The sequence below is a fragment of the Salvelinus fontinalis genome, chromosome 27, assembly GCF_029448725.1.
Source record: "Salvelinus fontinalis isolate EN_2023a chromosome 27, ASM2944872v1, whole genome shotgun sequence".
NCBI lineage: Eukaryota > Metazoa > Chordata > Actinopteri > Salmoniformes > Salmonidae > Salvelinus > Salvelinus fontinalis.
The window spans coordinates 28,820,398-28,847,289 of NC_074691.1; the positions used below are offsets into that span (position 1 = coordinate 28,820,398).

A 26,892-nucleotide genomic window follows, 5' to 3' on the forward strand; every position below is an offset into this window, starting at 1 on the left:
AAGGACTCACAGTATCCATCATTTATAGTTGTATACAAATCAGATGCATTGATTACAGTAGTGTACAAATTAAAATATTTCAGAATTGAAACACATGGAAAATAAGGTGATACGTTTGAATGATCCAGGGCTGTATTTGTGTGCCAAACAGAACTGAAATGTGTGTTCCTCATTGGACAAGTTCAGGTTGTTTTAGTGCCTGATGAATATGACCCAGGAAATACAGGTAGATTAAGGCACATTTATGGCGCTGGTTCAAAGGAATCAAACATCTCATCTTTGTGACTAGTATTTTGCTACATTCTATCAATCTGTGCAATCATGCTAGATACATAAATTAACCATCTATGGGTCATAAACTGAAAGTCTTGGAAGACTCCTACCTTTTCAAAATTGACTTAATATCCCATACAGGTGTAAAATGTTATACACTACAACCATAATTAGTTCAGGTACAAAGATACTGTTGAGTGCAGTGTTCCTACAAAACGGTATAGCTTGACATTACTTGGAGATACAGTATACCTCTCCAAGCAATCATAATTTGGTACTGGTGAAGTCTGACTGTAGTAGAAATCACTGTGCTCTATTTGACATATCCATGATTGAAACTACATTCAAGGCTCAGTGCAATAAATATTGGCACTTTGAGTTAGTGGAATTGGCTGGAAACCATGCATCCCTCTGAGGTCCATAGCGCAGATGGAACTAAGATATTTCAGTAACATTGGTGCCTGGAATGAGGTTGTGGTCCTTGCCCTCTATTAGATGGTCCCATTGATTGAAGTCTTTATCTAAACCTGCAAAACAAAGGCAAACCCATTGGACACATTCCTGTTTTATCAAATTGAAAAAAGCTTCCACACACAGAATGCCATTTGGACATCGTCTGTTGAACCAACCAACCCTTGTTTACAAATCAAATGAACTCTGTACAGATCCTTACCTAGATGTCTCTGCAGGAATGCTAGCGATGCTCTATTACAGAGATCGATGCCGACCTGAGGGTCGAGCTCTCCTTTCAGCTTCAGGATCTTCCCTATCCAGTTGCCAGTCAGGAAGGTGAAGTCTGGGAAGCTCTGGTGAACGGTTCCCCTGTGCGGGAAGAAGAGAATATAAGATTACTCAAGTGTCCATTGTCATTTTCAGATCAAATAAATAAAACAATTCTTAACCCAACCCCATGAGAAACACACAGAAGTTGGATGCCAGGGTCAGCTACAGAATATATATTTTTTAATGTCATGTGCCCCTCACATAACAATTGAGGCAACTGTGTTCTTTGAATGGTGAACTGAAACCATTTAAAGAGTGAAAAGAAGATCCTCCTTGGAAGGCAATAAACAGGTATTTATTGTACCCATTCTGGTTTCAAAATCAGGAAGTGGCATTGTAAGTTTGTTCGCTTGCACAACTCAACTGACCAAAGAGAGGGCTGAGCCGACAACATCACGAAAACGATGTGCGTGCTTCCATGGGACAGGAGTCAAATTTGATTTGTCACATGCGCCAAATACAAGAGGTGTAGACACTACAGTGAAATGCTTACTTATAAGCCCTTAACCAACAATGCTTTAAGAAGTTACGAAAAAAAGTGTTAAGTAAAAAATAAATAAGAGCAGCGGTAAAATAACAATAGCGAGGCTATATACAGGGGGTACCGGTACAGAGTCAATGTCCGGGACACCGGGTAATTGAGGTAATATGTACATGCAGGTAGAGTTAAAGTGACTATGCATAGATAATAAACAGAGTAGCAGCAGCGGAAAAGAGGGGCCTTTGATAATTAGTTCAAGAGTCTTATGGCTTGGGGGTAGAAGCTGTTAAGGAGCCTTTTGGACCTAGACTTGGCGCTCTGGTACCACTTGCCGTGCGGTAGCAGAGAGAACAGTCTGTGACTAAGGTGGCTGGAGTCGTTGACAATTTTTAGGGCCTTCCTCTGACACAGCCTGGTATAGAGGTCCTGGATGGCAGGAAGCTTGGCCCCAGTGATGTACTGGGCCGTACGCACTACCTTCTGTAGTGCCTTGCAGTCGGAAGGCCGAGCGGTTGCCATACCAGGCAGTGATGCAACCAGTCAAGATAATCTTGATGATGCAGCTGTAGAACCTTTTGAAGATCTGAGGACCCATGACAAACCTTTCAGTCTCCTGAGGGGAATAGACTTTGTCGTGCCCTCTTCACGACTGTCTTAGCTCTCAACATGCTCCACTACAGCCCCGTCGATGAGAATGCCGGCGTGCTCAGTCCTCCTTTTCCTGTAGTCCACAATCATCTCCCTTGTCTTGATCACGTTGAGGGAGAGGTTGTTGTGATTCTGGACAGCCAGATTACTCGCAAGAATGACAAGAAAGTGGCTCATTTCATCTTGTTCTTGATACCTTCTCTTGTTTTGACTGATTTCATGTCAATGCTAATATGGCTAATCAAAAGGGAACCACAGCGCTAAATGGCAAAAAATTGCTAGCTAGCTAACCAACAATTGTACGATGTATTTTAGACGGTGCAAATGTATTTATGTTTTCAATAAACATTGGAGACCAAAGATAGCTTACAACAATTTAAGCTAACTGTCTTTTTTGCCCCATAGTTGCGCACGGATTGGTTTTGTTGCTAAACAACCAACCAGTCTATAGGTGTGGAAACAAAATCTACTAATCTATCATCTTTCACATTGTCATCTCAGTAACAGTGAATGTATTTTCTTTCCATACTTGATGGTGATCATTTTCCTCTGCATGGAGGTGGAGGAGGAGTCCAGTTTCCTCATCCGACTGATGTTCCCGGCCCACTGGAACTTCTCAGAGTTAATGAAGAAGATCGGCTGCTTTACCCTGACATAGATCTCTTCATCCAGGGGGAACATCCATGCGTCCAGGGCAATGCCACACCTTAGGAGATCAACATAAATATACAAATAATATTGTGAGTTCGGGGGGTGCCCCAACCAGGACTCAAACCTGGGTCCAGCAACTGTCAACCCAACATCTTATCTGTTACGCCAAGAGATCTGAACCCTTTGACGAGGTTTCTAGGTGTTATGTTAAGGTCGCTACAATATTATGGTCATTTCAGTGGTTGAAAAAGTACCCTATTGTCATACTTTAGTAAAAGTATAGACACGTTAATAAAAAGTTACTCAAGTAAAAGTCTAAAAGTATTTGGTTCTAAATATACTTAAGTATCAAAAGTAAAAGTATAAATCATTTCAAATTTCTTATATTAAGCAAAGCAGACGGCACCCTTTTCTTGTTTTAAAAATGTACTGATAGTAATGGGCACTCCAACACTCAGACATCATTTACAAACCAAGCATTTGTGTTTAGTGAGTCTGCCAGACCAGTGGCAGTAGGGATGACCAGGGATGTTCTCTTGATAAGTGCATGAATTGGGCCATTTTCCTGCCCTGCTAAGCATTCAAAATGTAACGAGTACTTTTGTGTGTCAAGGAAAATGTAGCGAGTAAAAAGTACATTATTTTCTTTAGGAATGTAGTGAAGTAAAAGTAAAAGTAGTCAAAAATATAAATAGTAAAGTAAAGTACAGATACCCCAAAAAACTACTTAAGTAGTACTGTAAATTATTTCTACTTAAGTACTTTACACCACTGGGTTAATTTAGCAAGAGAGCTAGGTACATCTCCAGCACTAGAAAAACAGACTTAATTGATGTACGCCAACAACCATCTGAGGGATGTGATGGAAAAATGTTATTGTTTGAAGAGACAGCCTTGAAAATGTTCATCTTGTTTTTCGTGTCACAAAAAATCCTTGGTTCCTGCCTGTGCTTGGTAAAGATATGAGAGGTGACATCACCCCCTCCTTAGAACCATCTGTCAGAATGGCCAGAATATGTTCTTTAAGATAGGAGACAGTGCCAGACACATGCAGGAACCAACCATGCAAATATAACTTGTCTGTGTCAGCAGTATATAAGAGAACAAACAGGACTGCGCCCACAGAGCTCACTTCAAACCGGTACTTTATGCATCTAAGGTTGACTGTGACCTCTCCAGCTTGCTGTTAATAAACAATGATTCCTTCAAGATTGATTTCAGGTGTCCCTGGTGGTAATTTCCACGACAAGTTGTTGAATTTCCACGACAGGGGACTGGTCTGCAACATCACATTGAGGTTTAAGAAACACTAATTTAGTAGATCTTTTTATACAAAGCGACACTGTATAGTGTGTATTATTTTCAGTATAAAATATGGGGCTGTGGGGGAATCAAACTCACAACTCTGGTGTTTAATTGTGTTACTATTTACTTTTATCTATTTGTTCTATTCTATTTGTTCTATTCTCTTACTTTTTAACTGCATTGTTGGGAAAAGGATCGTAAGTAATTCACGATAAAGTCTACACTGTGTGTGTGACAAATACAATTTGATTTGATTCAAGCACCATGTTCCAAGGAAACATTTTGAACCATCTCACCTTAATGTGCCATTTGATGAAATTGATTAGACTTTAGTAGAGAGAGGAAAATGTGAAAACTGAAGCGACTTTGAATGTGATGAAATTGAGAGGTGTAACTCTTACTTGAAGTTGACGTCTTTGCAGAGGGCTTCTATCACTGTTGCTCCCCCAAAAGAATGGCCCATCACCGCTATCCGGCACAAGTCCATAGAGTTCTGGGAAAGAGGGAAGATACAGGGTGATGTCATTCATTACCAGTAACACTGGATTTGATTCAAACAGCAGAAAAGGTAATCGTACTAAAAGTTTGAACACAAATTGACTGAATACCAATCGAATTTTCAGCCAACATGCACAACTTGTAGGGCCTGTTAATTATCCAATGTGGAGGAATATTTGGCCTTTTTATATTTTTATTTATTTATACATATATCTGTTTGCCTTCACCTCCCTTATCTCACCTCACTTGCTCACATTGTATATAGACTTATTTTTTTTCACTGTATTATTGACTATATGTTTGTTTTTACTCCATGTGTAACTATGTGTTGTTGTATGTGTCGAACTGCTTTGCTTTATCTTGGCCAGGTCGCAATTGTAAATGAGAACGTGTTCTCAATTTGCCTACCTGGTTAAATAAAGGTTAAATAAATAAAATAAAATGTCAAAACAGTTATCAAAACTGTCATTCAACAAATTAAAAACAGGTGGCCCTGTTTCTTTAGTTTGCTCTACATCAGTGGTTCCCAAACTTTTTATAGTCCCGTACCCCTTCAAACATTCAACCTCCAGCTGCGTAGAGTCAGCGCACTCTCAAATGTTGTTTTTGCCATCATTGTAAGCCTGCCACACACACACACTATACAATACCTTTATTAAACATAACAATGACTGAGTCTTTGTCACAACCCAGCTCATAGGAAGTGACAAAGAGCTCTTATAAGACCAGGGCACAAATAATAATAATAAGCAATCATTTTGCTCTTTATTTAGCCATCTCACATATAAAACTTAATTTGTTCATCGAAAATTGTGAATAACTCACCACAGGTTAATGAGAAGGGTGTGTTTGAAAGGTTGCACATACAGTTGAAGTCGGAAGTTACATACACCGTAGCCAAATAAATTTAAACTCAGTTTTTCACAATTCCTGACATTCAATCCTTGTAAAAATTCCCTGTCTGAGGTCCGTTATGATCACCACTTTATTTTAAGAATGTGAAATGTCAGAATAATTGTACAGAGAATGATTTATTTCAGCTTTTATTTCTTTCATCACATTCCCGGTGGGTCAGAAGTTTACATGCACTCAATTAGTATTCAATAGCATTGCCTTTAAATTGTTTAACTTGGGTCAAACATTTCAGGAAGCCTTCCACAAGCATCCCACAATAAGTTGGGTGAATTCTGGCCCATTCCTCCTGACAGAGATGGTGTAACTGAGTCAGGTTTGTAGGCCTCCTTGCTCCTTGCGTGTGCACCTTTTCAGTTCTGCCCACAAATCTTCTATAGGATTGAGGTCAGGGCTTTGTTGTGGTCACTCCAATACCTTGACTTTGTTGTCCTTAAGCCATTTTGTCACAACTTTGGAAGTATGCTTGGGGTCATTGTCCATTTGAAAGACCCATTTGCGACCAAGCTTTAACTTCCTGACTGATGTCTTGAGATGTTGCTACAATATATCCACATAATTTTCCATCCACATAATTTTCCATCCTCATGATGCCATCTATTTTGTGAAGTGCACCAGTCCCCCCTTGCAGCAAAGCACCCACACTACATGATGCTGCCACCCCCGTGCTTCACGGTTGTGATGGTGTTCTTTGGCTTGCAAGCTTCCCCCTTTTTCCTCCAAACATAACGATGGTCATTATGGCGAAACAGTTCTATTTTTGTTTCATCAGACCAGAGGACATTTCTCCAAAAAGTACGATCTTTGTCCCCATGTACAGTTGCAAACCGTAGTCTGGCTTTTTTAATGGCGGTTTTGGAGCAGTGGCTTCTTCCTTGCTGAGCGGCCTTTCAGGTTATGTCGATATAGGACTCGTTTCACAATGGATATAGATACTTTTGTACCTGTTTTCTCCAGCATCTTCACAAGGTCCTTTGCTGTTGTTCTGGGATAGATTTGCACTTTTCGCACCAAAGTACGCTCATCTCTAGGAGACAGAACACGTCTCCTTCCTGAGCGGTAGTGTGGCTGCGTGGTCCCATGGTGTTTATACTTGCGTACTACTGTTTGTACAGATGAACGTGGTACCTTCAGACATTTGGAAATTGTTCCCAAGGATGAACCAGACTTGTGGAGGTCTACAATTGTTTTTCAGAGGTCTTAGCTGATTTTTTTTTCTTCCCCCATGATGTCGAGCAAAGAGCCACTGAGTTTGAAGGTAGGCCTTGAAATACATCCACAGGTACACCTCCAATTGACTCAAATTATGTCAATTAGCATATCAGAAGCTTCTAAAGCTATGGCATCATTTTCTGGAATTTCCCAAGCTGTTTAAAGGCACAGTCAACTTAGTGCATGTAAACTTCTGACCCACTGGAATTGTGATACAAGTGAAATAATCTGTCTGTAAACAATTGTTGGAAAAATTACTTGTGTCATGCACAAAGTAGATGTCCTAACCGACTTGCCAAAACTATAGTTTGTTAACAAGAAATTTGTGGAGTGGTTGAAAAATGAGTTTTATTGACTCCAACCTAGTGTATGTAACTTCCAACTTCAACTGTAACTCTGCAATGTTGGGTTGTATTGGAGAGAGTCTCAGTCTTAAATCATTTTCAACACACAGTTTGTGCCTGTATTTAGTTTTCATGCTAGTGAGGGCCGAGAATCAACTCTCACATAGGTACGTGGTTGCAAAGGGCATCAGTGTCTTAACAGCGCGATTTGCCAAGGCAGGATACTCTTGAGGACAGCCCGATCCAAAAATCTGTCAGTGGCTTCTGATTCAATTAAATTTTCACAAAACCGCTTGTTGGAATTTCGATGAGGCTCTCTTGTTCAGATATCACTAAGTGGACTAGAGGCAGGGCATGAAAGAGATAAAGAATCCAGTTGTTTGTGTCATCCATTTCGGGAAAGTACATGCGTAATTGCGCACCCAACTCCCTCAGGTGCTTCGCTGTATCACATTTGACATTGTCCATAAGCTTGAGTTTATTTCCACACAAAAAATCATACAATGGAAAGACCTGTGTGTTGTCCTTGTTAATGTAGACAGAGAAGAGCTCCAACTTCTTAATCATAGCCTCAATTGTGTCCAGCACATTGAATATAGTTGCGGAGAGTCCCTGTAATCTTAGATTCAGATCATTCAGGCGAGAAAAAACATCAACCAGATAGACCAGTCGTGTGAGAAACTCGTCATCAGGCAAGCGGTCATACAAGCGAAAATGATGGTAAGTCAAGAAAACTTTAAGCTCGTCTCTCAATTTAAAAAAAATGTGTCAATACTTTGCCCCTTGATAACCAGTTCACTTCTGTATGTTGCAAAAGCGTTACATGGTCGCTGCCCATATCATTGCATAGTGCAGAAAATACATGAGAGTTCAGGGGCCTTGCTTTAACAAAGTTAACCATTTTCACCGTAGTGTCCAAAACGTCTTTCAAGCCGTCATGCAATCCTTTGGCAGCAAGAGCCTCTCGGTGGATGCTGCAGTGTACCCAAGTGGCGTCAGAAGCAACTACTTGCACGCACGTTACCACTCCACTATGTCTCCCTGCCATCAGTACAGATACCAACACATCTTGACCTTCAAAGTCCATTTGATGTCACAAAGCTGTCCAGTACCCTCTCCTGTAGTCCTGGTTTCCAGTGGTTTGAAGAGGATGTCTTCCTTAATTGACCCCCCCATAAAAGTAACGGACATATACCAGGAGCTAAGCCAGGCCCGCCACATCTGTTGACTCATCCAGCTGTAACATATAGAATTCACTGGCTTGTATGCGAAACAATAATTGTTTCAAAACATCTCCTGCCATGTCACTGATGCGTCGTGAAAAAGTGTTGTTTGATGAAGGCATTGTCAGTATAGTTGTTTGGCCTTTTCCCCCAGCATTGTCCCAGCCATATCCGCGGCAGCACGAAGAATTAAGTCCTCCACAATAGTATGGGGCTTGCCTGTCCTAGCCACTCGGTAGCTCACCATATAAGACGCTTCTAGCACCTTCTTATTAATGGTATCTGTTGCTTTTATACATATCTCACTACTCAAAAGTCGTCTTAATTCTCGCTCAAAAAACTCCTGTGGCTTATTTTTCAAATTGGCATGTTTTGTTTCTAAATGTCTGCGCAAGAGTGAAGGTTTCATTGAGTTGTGAGATAGTACTTTTGCACATATAACATACTGTGGCTGAGGAAAGGCACTACTCCCAATATAAGTGAACCGCAAATCAATGTAGTTCTCATCATATTTGCACCTCTTTGATGGTCCAACGTCCCTGTCTGTTGTTCAGTGCTTTCGCGGGTAAGGGGACAGTAGCTCTTCGGCTGCATCAGATTCACAACTGTCAGTGTCCATGCTAGCTGGGCTAACAACAAATGTAGAATTACTGATGCTAGCATTGGATAGGCTCGTAGAAGCAGAACAACTTGTGTCGTCGACAGGTGCAGATGTAGTACTGCTGGTAGTAGCAGTACTACCAGTAGAGCTGGTATGTCTCTATGGACGCGGGCCTTACTTTTCTTAACCATTTATCAATTTTTGAGCAAACGGAATGAGCAGCAGCTACGTTTGGCTACATATAGACCGTTAGTGGAATTCCCGCGAGAAAGTAACGGTTAATACGATTGGATGTTAATTATTTGACTAGGCTACCTGTATTTGACATTGTGTTGTTATTTCGTTGAACACTAGATGGTTTAATTTTATTTTGCCTGTGAAACAAGGCTACTCGGGCAGAAAGAAAACTCACCCAAATGTATAGCCCCGTTGGAAAATATAAATGGACTGTTTGAATTTTTAAAATGGGAATTATATTTTTATTTGGTGTACACCCGACGGCATTTGGCTTACCCCAGTTTGGCAACACCTGCTCTACATAAAGGGTTCAAGTGATGCTGTGAGTAGGCAGAGTATTGTCTAAAAGCAGTTAATTTAGCCATTCCCAGCGGCAGAGAACACAAAAGGGTGCAAAAGCCACTGGTCACTGATTGTTTCATTTGAGACAAAATATTCACCTCCAAAGTCGTCCAGTCAAACTCTGTCTGAAGCACGTTCTCCATCGTTTTTCCTGAGTTGATTTGGATGAGTGTATCCAAAGCCTTTATGCACTCGTCAGCTCGCTGTTTCACCTAGAAATAGACACTTCAATATTATGCTTAGTTCTCAAACACATGAAATTGTCTTCCTAACAGAATGCAATGCGGAGTAATATGTCCAGTGTGGCTCAGTTGGTAGAGCATGGTGCTTGCAACACCAGTGTTGTGAGTTTGATTCCCACAGGGGATCAGTATCTGGATAAAAGCATCTTCTAAATAACTAAAATGTAAAAATATAATACAAATGCAATATTCCATGTTATGGCAGTAGTGATATCACATTCATAAAACAAATGTATTACTCAAAGGTATGGTCCTGAGGAATGGCTCAGACAAGCCGATAAAAGGGTCTACACATGATTACACTGTATGTGACATATTCAATGTGTACCTGTTTATTCCTAAGGGGAAATTCACTCTCGCCTGGTTTCAGAGATCGGTAGTACATCCATTCCTCTACCAGGTTCTCTGGGGCTTCAGGGTTGGGTTTAAGCGGCGAAGCCTTATCTTTCTCAGGCTCTTGAGGCTTTTGATGGTAGAAGTATGTCGCAGAGGCAGATTCATCCCTAGAGGAAAACACCAAATAGCTATCGTTCAGCGGCACCAATACTGACATTATATCCTTTCGGTTGTTGTACAATGCTGACAGAGATCTGAAAAAAGTGTTTTCTTTAAAAAAATACACAAGTCTGATTTAATGAACAGGATATAGGAAAACTTTGAGTACATGTATAATATTACATATTAAGTGTAAATAAACAGTAATGACATACATACAGTACCAGTCAAAAGTTAAGACACCTACTCATTCAAGGGTTTTTCTTTATTTGTACTACTTTCTACATTGTAGAATAATAGTGAAGACATCAAAACTATGAAATAACACATATGTAATCATGTAGTAGTGTTCAACAAATCAAAATATATTTGATATTCTTCAATGTATCCACCCTTTGCCTTGATGACAGCTTTGCACATGCTTGGGACTGGTACTGTACATACATATAATATGACATATTAAGTGTAAATGCACAGAAATGTCATTAATACATACATATCATATGACATATTAAGTGTAAATAAACAGAAATGTCATTAATACATACATAAATATAATATGACATATTAAAAGTCGATAAACAGTAATGTTGTACATTAGTCAGAGATTGTCTATCTAAGCCTAAAACATATATCATTAACACTTCCGTTATCACACTCACTCGTTTGGCTGAAAAACCAATCAGACTCATACAGATTGATAAAACGGCTGACAAACCAATCAGATTCATACAGATTGATAAAACGTCTGACAAACCAATCAGATTCATACAGATTGATAAAACAGCTGACAGACCAACCAGATCTATACAGATTGATAAAACGTCTGACAAACCAACCAAATTCATACAGATTGATAAAACGGCTGACAAACCAATCAGATTCATACAGATTGATAAAACGGCTGACAAACCAATCAGATTCATACAGATTGATAAAACGGCTGACAAACCAATCAGATTCATACATATTGATAAAACAGCTGACAGACCAACCAGATTTATACAGATTGATAAAACGTCTGACAAACCAACCAGATTCATACAGATTGATAAAACGGCTGACAAACCAATCAGATTCGTACAGATTGATAAAACAGCTGACAGACCAACCAGATTTATACAGATTGATAAAACGTCTGACAAACCAACCAGATTCATACAGATTGATAAAACGGCTGACAAACCAACCAGATTCATACAGATTGATAAAACGTTTGGGGTTAACACGTGTATTTGTTGGATTTACAACTGCACAGGAACAAAAAATAAAATCATCTTAACTGAAATAGAGATTTTTCACTTGAAAGTCCAAAACTTTCAAGACTAAATTATTCTAAATTCAAATTAATTTGGTTGGAGGCAAGTGATTCTCGATTATGTGTAATATATCGGATCTGTGGTAAGTTGCAGGTGCCTACAGGGTAAAAAATAGCAATTGAACCCGTTTTGAAAAGAGAAAACAGACAATTCTGCTCCATTGCATTCCATTGTTAGGTGCAAGAGTGACAATATATTTAACTGCATCTTTAACACAACACAAATGTGTAGTAACACAACACAATAGCCAGTTCAGTGCCGCTGAAATTCACAGAAGTCCACAGCAGCAAGCTTAACCTGTATAAGCTGTGGTGGGCTTTAGGCCATAACCCCATGACAGACAGGGTTAGGCCACAGACCAGCCATTATGCTATCCATATAGTACCAGCAGTCCATACTGATAAAAATGTGATGACCTAGTTTGTACCATTGTACCACTCCTACCCTGAGATAAACAGGCAGGCCGCTCACGCCTGCTGCCTATACGAGGGCGACTGTCTGTGTATTTATGGAGAGTCCTATGTCATTGTTAGCTTAAGAACATTAACTGTCGACTGGAATCTCATCCCTTCCTCTGTCCATTAGATTAGGGAGCGCTTTTCAAAGTCTCTTTTCATAAATGAAGTGGACAGAGACTGTGTTTACAGTGTGTGTGTAGAGAGTGTGGAGTACCTGTGTTCCACTGATGCTACTATGAAGCCTTGTGAGGCCAGTTCTGTGCATATGGCTGAATATAACGTTCTGGGAGGAAAAGAGGTGAGGCATAAGATCATGTCCATATAATAACATAATATAATGTCCATATAATGGAGAATGTACATGTAAGGTGAACAATAAACTTCTGTTTGTACCTGAAAGCTCCAAGTCCATGAGAGAAGATGACTACTGGATACTTCCCATTTTGTTTATATGAGCCATTCAGGGCAGCAGGTATCTTAAAAGATCCTTTATAAAACACCAGAAACAACATGTTATAACAACTCAAGCACAGTTTGTGATTTAATAACCTCTACTGTATACTACATAAAACATTGTAAATCTAGCCCACCTGATTTTGATGTTCCAGGATCACTATAGCTAAAATAACTAAATGGTAATGTGTACCATAGAATAAAAGTATTTACCAAAGAGGTAATTGAAAATCTTTTCACTCAGGCCTCTGTTGATTTTCAGGAAGTCTGCAAGCCCATAGAAATATCCTTTACATGGGATCCAGTCTGGTTTTTCAGCATTGTCGGACGCTACACATGGATAGTATAACCTAAAGAATGTTCCCTGGTGACAGACAGTTTAAATGATTGTTACCAGTTGGTTTGGTATTTGGGAAAGATACTTTTTCCTAGCTAGTAGGAAAATGACAAAAATAACAACACTGTTTACCTCTACAGTGTGATCCATCATGAAATCTGAACATCCCACTGCATTAGGCCCTTTTGCTGGTGGGATTCCCAGGTTGTTGCTACAGGAGTTTCCCATAGCTGCTAAGAGACTCAATGTGCACCTCTGATCTGTAAACGCATTAGAATGTCAGTGAGTCAGCATGAATAAGCACATATCTAGATGGTAGATACGGCGTAGGAAGTGTATTTCAACAGTCTTCGTATATTACATGTGAGACTACAGTTTCCCAACAAAGGAGCATGAAGTCAAATGATGTTATGAAAGACAGCACCTAGCAAGCTGTCTTTGGATCCTCAATGTGTATATATAGCTGACAGTTAAAACATTACATAAATCATTAACTAACTAGCCACGACATTAAGACTGATTTAGTTACAACCAGCTACATCATGGCATTAATAAATTCACGTTAGAATGTATGAACGAAATTGACTAATGTTAGCTATCATGAGTAACTAGGAATGGATAGATGCCAAAAGTTCAAAAGGTTGATTTGTTAGCTTTGTGATGCTAGTTATAACTCTTTAGTTTTTATAATATTAGTTTCCTTTTAAAGCTAACAACTACAAATGACATATTAGTTCGATTCAATTCAGTAACGTATCCATACCTGATCCTGTCCTTGACCACTGATAAATCTTCTTAGCTAATAACTGTATGAGTCCACCATTAGCGAACATCGACCTCTAGGTTGCCTGATAAAGTTCGTTAGAAAGACGTACCGGATGCTAGCTAGCTAGGTCAACATTATCAGGTGAAACCTGTTTAAAAGTGTGTCATTCGGGAGCGGCTTCCTAAGTACATTCACTGTCTGTGGACACACATTTAGTAGGAGGTGGGTTAGACACATCGGGACTAGTGATGCACCAACTGACGTAGCTACTAGCTGGTTAGCTTAGCATTAGCACATGCTAGCTACAGACTGCCTTCAAAAAGCATGGTCTCATGTGTATTCATGGCTTCTGTCTGCAGCAGTAGCAAAGATGCCTGTTTAGCTAAACCACTAAACCAAGACACACCACAACCTGTCGTTTTAAACGGGAACAAATGAGTCATAGTGGGCAGAACAAGCAAGGAGGTGGGCAGAGCCAAGCACGAGCTAGCAAGATCCTATTGACGCGAACAATTTTATATTTGCATATTTCTGTTGGGGAACGTCTACTCTGTAAAGTGCGCGTATGCAAAAACTAAATTCGCCTTTGCACTCGTTCTAAACAACGTAATTTTTTAAAACCTTTGGCAAAAGGTAAAGTCTACAAAACCAGTCCACTCTGTTCGTAACATATTCTAGTTTTGGGAACAGAAAACTGTATTCTCCCACTCTTCTCCCACTGCAGGCCACTGGATTTCCTCTAACTATCATATTTGGTAGTGAGTGGAAACGCCAAGCAGATGCTTCACATTTATACATCTGGTGAAATATCTGTCTCATTGTTCTGTCGGTGGTAATAGTATGTTTGGCAATCGCTTTGTGAATATTTGCATATTTATTGCATGACACAAACATTGTACAGATCAATATGCAAATATCACAGAAAAGTAAATAACTAAAACCAGAGAGACACTGAAAAGTATATATTACACGATTAGACAAGTTCAATTTTGACAAATACTGTAGATACTTTTTTTTGATCATTTGCTATGTATACCTTTCAAGGATGTTACCTAATATTCTAAATAAATTAGAAAATATTTCACAATAAATTCACAAATTATTGGCTGTCACTGTGTGTGTATGTAAAATAAAAATGAATATCAAATTTGGCAATGCTTACAGGTTTACCCACCTTATCACTGATACATATTTTCACATCTATCTAAAATATTTCTACACTATCACTGTATATATATGTGATATATTAGTGCATGTAATGAAAAGCTTGACCACTCCTTCAGTAAAGTAAGGATTACAATGGGAATAGCTTTCATTAAAATGTCATATTCCTTACACAACATAACGTTTTTCTGGCTAATAATTCATTGTATGGCGTATACCTTTGACATGCCATGAACTCTTTCATGCAAGAACACTTGTAGGGGGCTGTAAATTTAACAATTGATGTCATGAAGTTTTCAACAAAGTGGTAATCCCATAGATCCAACTGCAACGTTTCCCAACCCTGCTCCTCCAGTACCCCAACAGTACACATTTTTTTTGTAACCCTGGACAAGCACACCTGATTGAACTTGTCAACTAATCATCAAGCCCTCAATTTATTTTTTATTTTATTTATTTTACCGTTATTTTACCAGGTAAGTTGACTGAGAACACGTTCTCATTTGCAGCAACGACCTGGGGAATAGTTACAGGGGAGAGGAGGGGGATGAATGAGCCAATTGTAAACTGGGGATTATTAGGTGACCATGATGGTTTGAGGGCCAGATTGGGAATTTAATGATGAGCTGAATGAGGCGTGTTTGTCCAGGGCTACAACCAAAATGCCTACTATTGGGGGTACTGGAGGACCAGGGTTGGGAAACGCTGAGTTAGAGAACTCATCTTTATATCTGTGCCATTATAACGTCTGTGACAGCATGGGCAGCGTCATTGAGGCTACAACCCGTAGGAATCCCCACCCAGTTGACTACTTTGACTACTTTAAATGCATGGTGGATGCCCTCAATTGTGCTGACTATGGTAAAATTAAGCAATAATGCACGAGGGGGTGTGGTCTATAGCCAATATACCACTGCTAAGGGCTGTTCTTATGTACAACGCAATGCGGAGTGCCTGGATACAGCCCTTAGATGTGAGATATTGGCAATATATCACAAACCCCAGAGGTGCCTTATTGCTATTATAAACTGGTTACCAAGTAATTAGAGCAGTAAAAAGCATTGTTTTATTATAATCATGGTATACGGTCTGATAGACCACGGCTGTCAGCCAATCAGCATTCAGGGCTCGAACCACCCAGTTTATAACTGCCTTTTGGCCACTAGAGGCCTCTATCACTATATGTGGGTAGTTCAGAATTAAGACCAAAGACAGTACAGTAAGAAGACATGCAGAAACATTCGAGTCTAACGGTCGTCTCGCGCCGAACTGCGCATGCACAGACTTTCAAATCAAAGGCACTCCTTCGATATTAAGTTGTTTTTTACTCAAATGAAAACAACGCAGTTTGTATTTTTCACGAGATTGGAGTAATAACATGTTGACCTACTTAATACCTTGGTTAGAATCTAGGTTGTGGATATAGATTTCGAGAAAATTATCAACCAAGGAAGAATGTTTTACTTCTCTCGTTGACTTCTAAAACCCCAAACCCCGGTCTGGTCTGCTTGGCTTGTTTTGCAAGTTGTTCCAGAAGCCTCGCGTTATTGTGCCTCTGAGTTTAGAAACTCCGTTGTAAACTCGACGTTTGTGTCCACAATAGTGACACCCTGAAGATTAACTTGATTTGTCATTATACTCGATAAATATGAAATTGATGAGTTGATATAACACGGGGAGGGGAGAATTTACACCGTAACTGATACGCTATTTTTTTGGTATGCTAAGTAATGTAGTTGATATGGCAAACGTTACTTGGCTAGGCTAGCCAACTAACGTTACAGTAGTTTTTTTGTATCGTTTGTTGTTAGCTAGCTAGCGTGGTAGCCATGGCTATCATACATTTGCAAGTTTTTGAACACAGACAAGCCAGCAACCAATCATTGACAAGACAGTATCGCAGCGTTTTATTCTGTTGCATTTCCTATGCAAGTTGCTATTGTTGTTTTAGCTAACTTGTTATCATGCCTGTTGAGAGATGACATGTTTAGCATCTCTTCCTTTCAGTACTGTCTGTCAGGTCACCCCACACTGCCTTGCAATGTCTTAAAATTAAAATCCACCACAATCATGTTGGACTGTGGACTGGACACCACATCTGTGCTACAGTTTCTACCACTGCCTCTGGTACACAGGTGAGACAGAAGTGATGTACAGCTAGCTGCCTTCTTGTTAACATCGGCCACACAGCAGTATGCATCGGGGTTATACCTCCTTTATACTGTATGTCTTCCTTAGGTTGACGTTGCAAAGACATTTACTGTGAATAGACATATTTGCCCCAACAAGTACCATGCCATGATGATGAGAGTATCCTGTATATTTTCCAGCCCAAGGCTTTCCAAACTCCCAGGATGAGTGTTTAAAGACAGCACGATTAACCTTGAGAAGGTATGAGGTCACGTTTTGATTGTCTATTGTGGATTTATTCATGAATTGAGTATACCAACATTCCTGCACACGTCTACCTTCAGGAGCTGAAGGAGTGTGCAGGGCGCGTCTTTGGACTCACAGCCAGAGTTCTGTCTTCTTGAGGTAATGTATACCTGGATATAATTCCAACCATCAACCTGTACATTAAATTAACCTGGGCACTAGAAGCCACTGTGGGTAACATCGTCTGATAATGTGGTGATATATTAGTCTTGCTTTTCACATCCTTGTCCATCCTCCTCACTCAGAAAGAGCTGCTGGACCTGTCCACCATAGACATCATCCTGACCTCCAACTACCACTGTATGATGGCCCTGCCTTACATCACGGAGCACACAGGCTTCACTGGGACTGTGTATGCCACAGAGCCAATTCTGCAGATCGGCAGGTAGAGAGGGTGACTTGATGTGACTAGAATCATCTGCGACATTCTAGAATCACCAGAATTGGCAACATTCCAGAAAAATCCAATTGACATTTTAAAAACACATTCTAGAATCACTTGGATTAGCATCATTGCGGGAAAATGTAATGATTCAAGAATGTGATTCTAGCAATTCAGATTCTAAAATCATTAGAATGTCAACATTCCAGAAAAAATGACAAGGGGATCTTAGAAGGGATTGAATAAGCCTAAGAACTGTTCTGGTTAGCATCCGACTGATTCTACCTATCTGCCCTTAGACTTCTGATGGAGGAGCTGGTGAACTTCATGGAAAGAGTTCCCAAGGCCCAGTCTGCCACCTGCTGGAAGAATAAGGAAATCCAAAGGTGACCTGCCAGACCAACGCCCTGCACAAATGAGTTTAGGATATGTATTAGTTTAGGATTTGTCAACTTATGTTATACTTGTAATTCACAAACTGAGAGCACGCTATTTTCATGAGAAAAAAAACAAACGGACATTCATTTATTTTTAGGCTGCTTCCCAGCCCACTGAAGGATGCTGTAGAAGTGTCGACTTGGAAGAGATGCTACAGTATTCAGGATGTCAACTCTGCTCTCAGCAAGGTGCAACTCGTGGGCTACTGGCAGAAAGTGGTAAGAAGTCTGTCTTGTGCACTATAATTCAAACACACATACGCATTAATTCACCTAATAACTGAAGCTAACGTGTGTCTTCTATCATTTCTCTCTCCAGGAGCTGTTTGGTGCCGTGCAGGTCACACCACTGAGCTCTGGCTACTCATTGGGTAGCTCTAACTGGATCATCCAATCCCATTATGAGAAGGTTTCCTATGTCTCTGGCTCCTCCCTCCTCACCACACATCCACAGCCCATGGATCAGAGCGCCCTGAAGAACAGTGATGTTCTTATTCTGACTGACCTCACACAGATGCCAACCCAGATGGCATGCTAGGGGACTTCTGCACTAACTTAGGTATGTATTGTCCTGGTCCCAAGTCTGTTTGTGCGGTCTTGCCAACTCCTATAGTCATTGGCTATATGTTCATAGCTTTATCAATAGTACAATTACCTAATCTTTGGAATCTTGCATAGTACCCATAAAAACACGGTGCATTCAAATTTGAATTCATATGTAAGATAGAAGTGAAGACTAAAAACGTATAGAAACAGGTTTAAAATGTATAGAAATGTAATGTTTTTAGACAGGTACACATGAAACGAATTACAGGTTGACATATGGCGTTGTGTCTGACCAAACAGTCTGTTGTGCTAGTAGCCATGACGATCCGTGCAGGAGGGCAACGTGCTGGTGCCATGCTATTCCTCAGGGGTGGTCTATGATCTCTTGGAGTGTCTTTACCAGTTCATAGAGAACGCCAACCTGGGCTACACCCCCTTCTACTTTATCTCGCCTGTGGCTAACAGCTCTCTAGAGTTCTCACAGATTTTTGCAAAGTGGTGAGTTAGAGAGCCATAGAATTAAAATGATTCTATTTCTATGACCTGTGATTTTTGAGCCATCTGTGGATTTGACTACTCCTATCTCAAACAAGTCTCTTGTAAAATAGATTTTTTAATCTCACTAGCTTGGTTTCGATTCCAATTGGTGACAGATTTTCATGCGAATATTATAAGATCCACTCAAAGAAAAAATGCTAATTTCCCCACCAGTGGCGTTTCCACCAAACAGACTTGTTGCCGGATAACAATTAGTGCGCGATGACATAGTGCACACACAATGTACTTTATGCTGAAGTTTTCGTGTACTAAATAAAAGTAAACTCTACCGATAGTTTTTGTCAACTGTTAGTCAACTGTAGCAAATGTGCCTTTCTCTGGTCTTGGTATGTGCACTCTAACCTACCTGCACTGTATCTGCCAGCTGTTGGCTAGTCTACATGATGACATTATTATGGAGAAGAAACAGAATATTTTTACTTGTGAAACAGCAGTCAAGCATCGATCATCATGTCACAAGAATCAGACCCTCGATATTTATTGGAAAGGAGCATCAAGATCACCGTACACTTCAGCACCCTGTGAAGTTCATCATAACTTATTTCATCTGTAGCTTAATAAACTGCATGGTTTCCCGAGTCCTAGTGGGAGGACCACACACCAAGTTTACGTCGATATGATAGTTCAATAAATCAATATTTGATAAAATAATTTCCACCGCCATTTCTCGTAAACATTATACTGATACAAAAAGATCCCACCATTTCAAATGAACAAATTATCTGTCGGCAATTATAAAATTGTACCGAGACTTCCTGTTTCCATCACAGCTGTCGTAATTTTTTATATGGAATGACTTTACTCATAAAAACTGTGTGAAAACAGGGTTAATGAGACTAACTAACCTACAGTGTCCTCCTTAATTATTGACAGCATTTTTTTCTTCTTTTGTACTCCAAAAGTTAAAATCAAATAATGATAATGAAGTTAAAGTGCAGAATGTCTACTTTAATTTGATAGAAGTTTAGAAATACCAGCAGTTTTTGTATATAGCCCCCCCCCCCCCTCAATTTATGGGGCCAAAATGATTGGGACAAATTAATTTATGTGTATTAAAGTAGTAAAAAGTTTAGTATTTGGTCCCATATTCATGTCATTTAATGACTACATCAAGCTTGTAACTAAATTAATGGTAAATAATATATTGTGTCATTTTGAAGTAACATTTATTGTAAATAGAATGTTTCTAAACACTTCTACATTAATGTGGATGCTACCATGATTGCCGATAATTCTGAATGAATCGTGGATAATTATGAGTGAGAAAGTTAGACGGAAAAATATCATTTTCCCCTAGATATCCTAACCACTCACCATTACAATAACTGGGAAGGTTAGCATTTTGAGGGGATATAACCACGATGCGGACCACAATGTCTTGCTCCCAGACAAACGAAACAACTTCTTTGCTCGCTTTGAGGACAATACAGTGCCACCGACACCGCCCGCTACCAAAACCTGCGGGCTCTCCTTCACTGCAGCCAAAGTGAGTAAACATTTAAACGTGTTAACCCTCGCAAGGCTGCCGGCCCAGACGGCATCCCTAGCCGCGTCCTCAGAGCATGCGCAGACTGGCTGGTGTGTTTAAGGACATATTCAATCAATCCTTATCCCAGTCTGCTGTTCCCACATGCTTCAAGAGTGCCACCATTGTTCCTGTTCCCAAGAAAGCTAAGGTAACTGAGCTAAATGACTATCGTCCCGTAGCACTCACTTCCGTCATCATGAAGTGCTTTGAGAGACTAGTCAAGGACCATGTCACCTCCACCCTACACCCACTCCAATTTGCTTACCGCCCCAATAGGTCCACAGACGACGCAATCACACTGCACACTGCCCTAACCCATCTGGACAAGAGGAATATCTATGTAAGAATGCTGTTCATCGACTACAGCTCAGCATTTAACACCATAGTACCCTCCAAACTCGTTATTAAACCCTGGGTCTCGACCCCGCCCTGTGCAACTGGGTCCTGGACTTCCTGACGGGCCGCCCCCAGGTGGTGAGGGTAGGAAACATCTCCACCCCGGGGCCCCACAAAGGTGCGTTCTCAGCCCTCTCCTGTACTCCCTGTTCACCCATGACTGTGTGGCCATGCACGCCTCCAACTCAATCATCAAGTTTGCAGACGACACTACAGTGGTAGGCTTGATTACCAACAATGAAGAGACGGCCTACAGGGAGGAGGTGAGGGCCCTCGGAGTGTGGTGTCAGGAAAATAACCTCACACTCAATGTCAACAAAACAAAGGAGATGATTGTGGACTTCAGGAAACAGCAGAGGGAGCAGCCCCCTATCCACATCGACGGGACAGTAGTGGAGAAGGTGGAAAGTTTTAAGTTCCTCGGCGTACACATCACGGACAAACTGAAATGGTCCACCCACACAGACAGCGTGGTGAATAAGGCGCAGCAGCGGCTCTTCAACCTCAGGAGGCTGAAGAAATTTGGCTTGTCACCAAAAACACTCAAACTTTTACAGATGCACAATCGAGAGCCTCCTGTTGGGCTGTATCACCGCCTGGTATGGCAACTGCTCCGCCCACAACCATAAGGCTCTCCACAGGGTAGTGAGGTCTGCACAACGCATCACCGGGGGCAAACTACCTGCCCTCCAGGACACCTACACCACCCGATGTCACAGGAAGGCCAAAAAGATCATCAACGACAACAACCATCCGAGCCACTGCCTGTTCACCCCGCTATCATCCAGAAGGTGAGGTTAGTACAGGTGCATCAAAGCTGGGACTGAGAGACTGAAACAGCTTCTATCTTAAGGCCATCAGACTGTTAAACAGCCACCGCTAACATTGAGTGGCTGCTGCCAACATACTGACTCAAATCTCTAGCCACTTTAATAATTAAAAATTGGATTTAGTAAATGTATCACTAGCCACTTTAAACAATGCCACTGTATATAATGTATACATACCCTACATTTCTCATCTCATATGAATATTCTGTACTCTATACCATCTACTGCATCTTGCCTATACCATTCGGCCATCGCTTATCCATTTGTTTTTATGTCCATATTCTTATTCAGCCAAAAGAAGACTTCGCTGTCCCAATAATTACAGTGGGCTCTGTGCATAAATGGGTTAGATTAAAACTTACTGTTGGTAGCAGACCTGCCGCTGGCCTGTGGAGATGTGACACCCAGTCTTTTCCCCTTTTCCTTATCTTCCGGAAGGCTTTGTCACAATAAGCAGTCTAAGGTCTACCTTCCAGAACCTCCTTTCCCTCACGCTGAGGTAAGGCTGCTGGTCTTTAAATTGATTTGTTTTAAAGAGAGTTGCTGCCAATTGAAATTACATTGCACCATATTTTACAGTTTTATCTTTAATTTACTCAATCTATCAGAATTTTGACACTGTTCATTTGATAATTTAGCTATAGTTGTATGTTGGCCTATCTCAGACACTTGTTTGTCTTTCTGTCTATGTATCTCTCAGTTCATCCAGAACAACAAGTTGAAGCACTACCCTAGTATCCTTCAGTAGTGAGTTCCAGCAGCCGTGTGTGGTATTCACCGGGCACCTGTCTCTTGGCTTCGGGGACGTGGTGCACTTTATGGAACTGTGGGGCAAATCCAGCCTCAACACTATCATCTTCACTGGTGAGCACAATTGTACCAGAACATAGCAAGTTTACCAACCATGGTAGCCTGTCCCTAATCTCAGAACCCAAAACCAAATCCTGCACTAGCTAGTCTGTCACAAGAGACTTGACCTGTCATTAAAACTTTGTTCCATTGTTCGAATACCATTAGACTATATAAAACAGAAGGTTAGATCCCATGGTTCCAAATATGTGGTCTACTGAACTATGATTATTATTATTTTTGAAATGGTTCTATCTTACTCCCACAGAACCAGACTTCTCCTACCTGGATGCGTTAGCCCCGTACCAGTCACTGGCCATGAAGTGTGTGTACTGTCCCATCGATACGCGCCCCAACTTCCACCAGGTCTCCAAGCTGCTCAAGGAGGTTCAGGTACTCAATACACACCTGGAACTTTTATAAGGAAGGCACTGCTATTATACATATACAGTTCCTTCAGAAAGTTATCACACCCCCTGACTTTTTCCACATTTTGTTGTTACAGCCTGAATTTAAAATAGATAACATTTAGATTGTGTCACTGATCTACACACAATACCCCATAATGCCAAAGTGGAATTATGTTTTAGGCTTGCCATAACAAATGTATAAAAATTGATAGGCTGAAATGTCTTCAGCTAATAAGTATTCAAACCATTTGTTTTGGCAAGCATAAATAACTAAAGGAGTAAACATTTGTTGAACAAGTCAGATAATAAGTTGCATGGACTACCTCTGTGTGCAATAATGGTGTTTAAAATTACTAACCCATCTCTGTACCCCACACATACAATTATCTGTAAGGTCCCTCAGTCCAGCAGTGAATTTCAAGCATATATTCAACGACAAAGACCAGGGAGGTTTTCCAATGCCTCGTAAAGAAGGGCACCTTTTAGTAAATGGGTTAAAAAAAATTTTTTTTAAAAACAAACATTGAATATCCCTTTGATCATTGTGAAGTTATTACATACACTTTGGTCACTTCAAAGATACAGGCGTCCTTCCTAACTCAGTTGACAGAGAGGAAGCAAAACGCTCAGGAATTTCACCATGAGGCTAATGGCTTTGATAGGAGAACTGAGGATGGATCAACAACCTTGTAGTTACTCCACAATACTAACCTAAACGGAGTGAAAAGAAGGAAACCTGTACAGAATAAAAATATTACAAAACATGCATCCTTTTTGCAATAAGGCACTAAAGTAATACTGCAAAAAATGGGGCAAAGAAATTAACTTTTTGTCCTGAATACAAAGCATAATGTTTGGCGCAAATACAACTCATCACTGAGTACCACTCTCCATATTTTCAAGCGGGGTTGTGGCTGCATCATGTTATGGGTATGCTTGTTGTCTGCAAGGACTAGAGAGTAAAAAAAGGAATAGAGGAAAACATGGTTCAGTTTGCATTCCAACAGACACTGGGAGATAAATCCACCATTCAGCAGGACAATATTTGATTAAATTCTATTTAACCATTTAATTAGGCAAGTCCAAACAGTCTCTAAACCCCTACCTGTCGTCCCTCTGCAGCTGGCCAAATCCCTAGTGCCCTCTGAGATCAAACCTGGCATCTCCGTGGCAACCGTGTCCGCAGTTCTGCAGTCCAAGGATAACAAGCATACGCTAAAGGTCAGTGTGTGAGAGTATGCCGTGTTGAATAAGGAAATGTCAGACACACACACCATTAACTATCTTGTCTGTGTGATACCAGCTGGTTCCGAAGCCCCCTCCGCTGCCCCCCAATAAAAAGAGGAAGCGTGTAGTGGAGGAGCCCCCAGAGGTGCTGGCACCCAAACCCCTGCTCAGTGGAGCTGTACCCCTGGAAACCTTCCTAGCCATGTTACATAAGGTGAGAGTGACACCTTCAAAGCGCTGGACACTGATTGGCGTCAGCATTTCTGAAGAGATGGGGTTGATGTCAACAATATGGCGATAGCTCTCCTTCCAAGCTTCCAATTGGCTTAGGAGAGATTCGGCCTTACAATTCAGTCTTTTCACATATGCAACCATGTAGTTAGGCTTACGGTTAATTATTTTGGGACTTAGCATCAATGTGTCCTGTTCCCTGCCAGCACGGCATCACAGAAGTGAAGGTGGAGGAGACTGCAGAGGGCCACATTCTGCACCTGCAGGCTGAGGACACTGATCCAGCTGGAGGAGGACGGGACTCACATCGTGTGTGACAACAACGAGCCACTCCGCACAGCTCTCAGGGATCTGGTGCTGCGCTTCCTTATGAACCTTAACCTCCTAACTCTGACCTCAACGCCACCGCTTCCATTCATCCATGTGCGTGTTTGAGATTGACTATATTAGTCAGCGACTACAGAATGACTGTTCTACAAATCTGGCTCGCATCCTGAATGACTACTTATTATGATTGGTAAATCAGCTAACTGAACTGTGGTCAAACACTCACTTTCCCAATCGTTGGAAGTGGCTTTCTCTACTCCTCTCATTTGTACAGCTAGTGATGTCATTTTTGTCTTGTATGTAGATAGTGCTTTTTGTAATACCAATGTGTAAAATAGTATTTTGTAATAAACTACATTTAGGAAAGAAGTGAGTCACTTATCAATTTGAGAGAAGAAAATGTTCATTCCCAATATTCAAATCCTTTCTGAAGAGTCCTGTATTCAGTAGAACATGTACACTGTTCATTCTAGTCCAGAGGAGGCTGGTGGGAGGAGTTGTAGGACAGGCTCATTGTCTTGACTGGAATCTAATGCAACAAAGTCAAATGTTTCCATGTGTTTGGTACAAGTCCAGTGATTACATTCCAGTCATTATAATGACCCTGTCCTATAGCTCCTCCCACCAGCCTGTTCTCGCCTCTCCAGGGAAAATCAACAAAAGGTGAGAAGGTGATTGTTTATTCCACCAAGGAGTAAGTGACAATGCTTTACAGAAGTCATTTGGGGAGATTCCATTATTATTGATCATTGCAGTTCCTGAATACTGCCACTTGGAGGCCATGAAAACCAGCTTGGTCATGCTCCCATAGTACACTGCTAGAGACTAGGCTCCATTTAGTCAAAATACACTGCTCAAAAAAATAAAAGGGAACACTTAAACAACACAATGTAACTCCAAGTCAATCACACTTCTGTGAAATCAAACTGTCCACTTAGGAAGCAACACTGATTGACAATAAATTTCACATGCTGTTGTGCAAATGTAATAGACAAAAGGTGGAAATTATAGGCAATTAGCAAGACACCCCCAATAAAGGAATGGTTCTGCAGGTGGTGACCACAGACCACTTCTCAGTTCCCATGCTTCCTGGCTGATGTTTTGGTCACTTTTGAATGCTGGCGGTGCTTTCACTCTAGTGGTAGCATGAGACGGAGTCTACAACCCACACAAGTGGCTCAGGTAGTGCAGTTCATCCAGGATGGCACATCAATGCGAGCTGTGGCAAAAAGGTTTGCTGTGTCTGTCAGTGTAGTGTCCAGAGCATGGAGGCGCTACCAGGAGACAGGCCAGTACATCAGGAGACGTGGAGGAGGCCATAGGAGGGCAACAACCCAGCAGCAGGACCGCTACCTCCGCCTTTGTGCAAGGAGGTGCACTGCCAGAGCCCTGCAAAATGACCTCCAGCAGGCCACAAATGTGCATGTGTCAGCATATGGTCTCACAAGGGGTCTGAGGATCTCATCTCGGTACCTAATGGCAGTCAGGCTACCTCTGGCGAGCACATGGAGGGCTGTGCGGCTCCACAAAGAAATGCCACCCCACACCATGACTGACCCACCGCCAAACCGGTCATCCTGGAGGATGTTGCAGGCAGCAGAACGTTCTCCACGGCGTCTCCAGACTCTGTCACATGTGCTCAGTGTGAACCTGCTTTCATCTGAAGAGCACAGGGTGCCAGTGGCGAATTTGCCAATCTTGGTGTTCTCTGGCAAATGCCAAACGTCCTGCACGGTGTTGGGCTGTAAGCACAACCCCCACCTGTAGACATCGGGCCCTCATACCACCCTCATGGAGTCTGTTTCTGACCGTTTGAGCAGACACATGCACATTTGTGGCCTGCTGGAGGTCATTTTGCAGGGCTCTGGCAGTGCACCTCCTTGCACAAGGAGGTAGCGGTCCTGCTGCTGGGTTGTGTTGTTTAAGTGTTCCCTTTATTTTTTGGAGCAATGTACATCATTTCAATGCCAAGGTGTTACAAATACTTCAGG

General features: G+C 41.2%; 1 protein-coding gene and 1 pseudogene across 1 annotated transcript; one reads left to right on the forward strand and one right to left on the reverse strand.

Moving 5' to 3' along the window:
* Positions 1-6: 6 nt before the first annotated feature.
* Positions 7-13,943, reverse strand: LOC129825399 (platelet-activating factor acetylhydrolase-like). Its single transcript, XM_055885486.1, has 11 exons — positions 13,578-13,943; positions 12,947-13,074; positions 12,691-12,841; positions 12,418-12,511; positions 12,239-12,307; positions 10,081-10,255; positions 9,609-9,722; positions 4,543-4,634; positions 2,715-2,891; positions 947-1,095; positions 7-800 (listed from the first exon to the last, which is right to left on the reverse strand). The coding sequence occupies exons 1-11, from the start codon at positions 13,645-13,647 to the stop codon at positions 709-711; spliced, it is 1,311 nt and encodes a 436-aa protein (XP_055741461.1). The 5' UTR covers positions 13,648-13,943; the 3' UTR covers positions 7-708.
* A 2,079-nt stretch (positions 13,944-16,022) lies between these two features.
* LOC129825401 (integrator complex subunit 9-like) lies at positions 16,023-25,270 on the forward strand (annotated as a pseudogene).
* Positions 25,271-26,892: the final 1,622 nt, after the last annotated feature.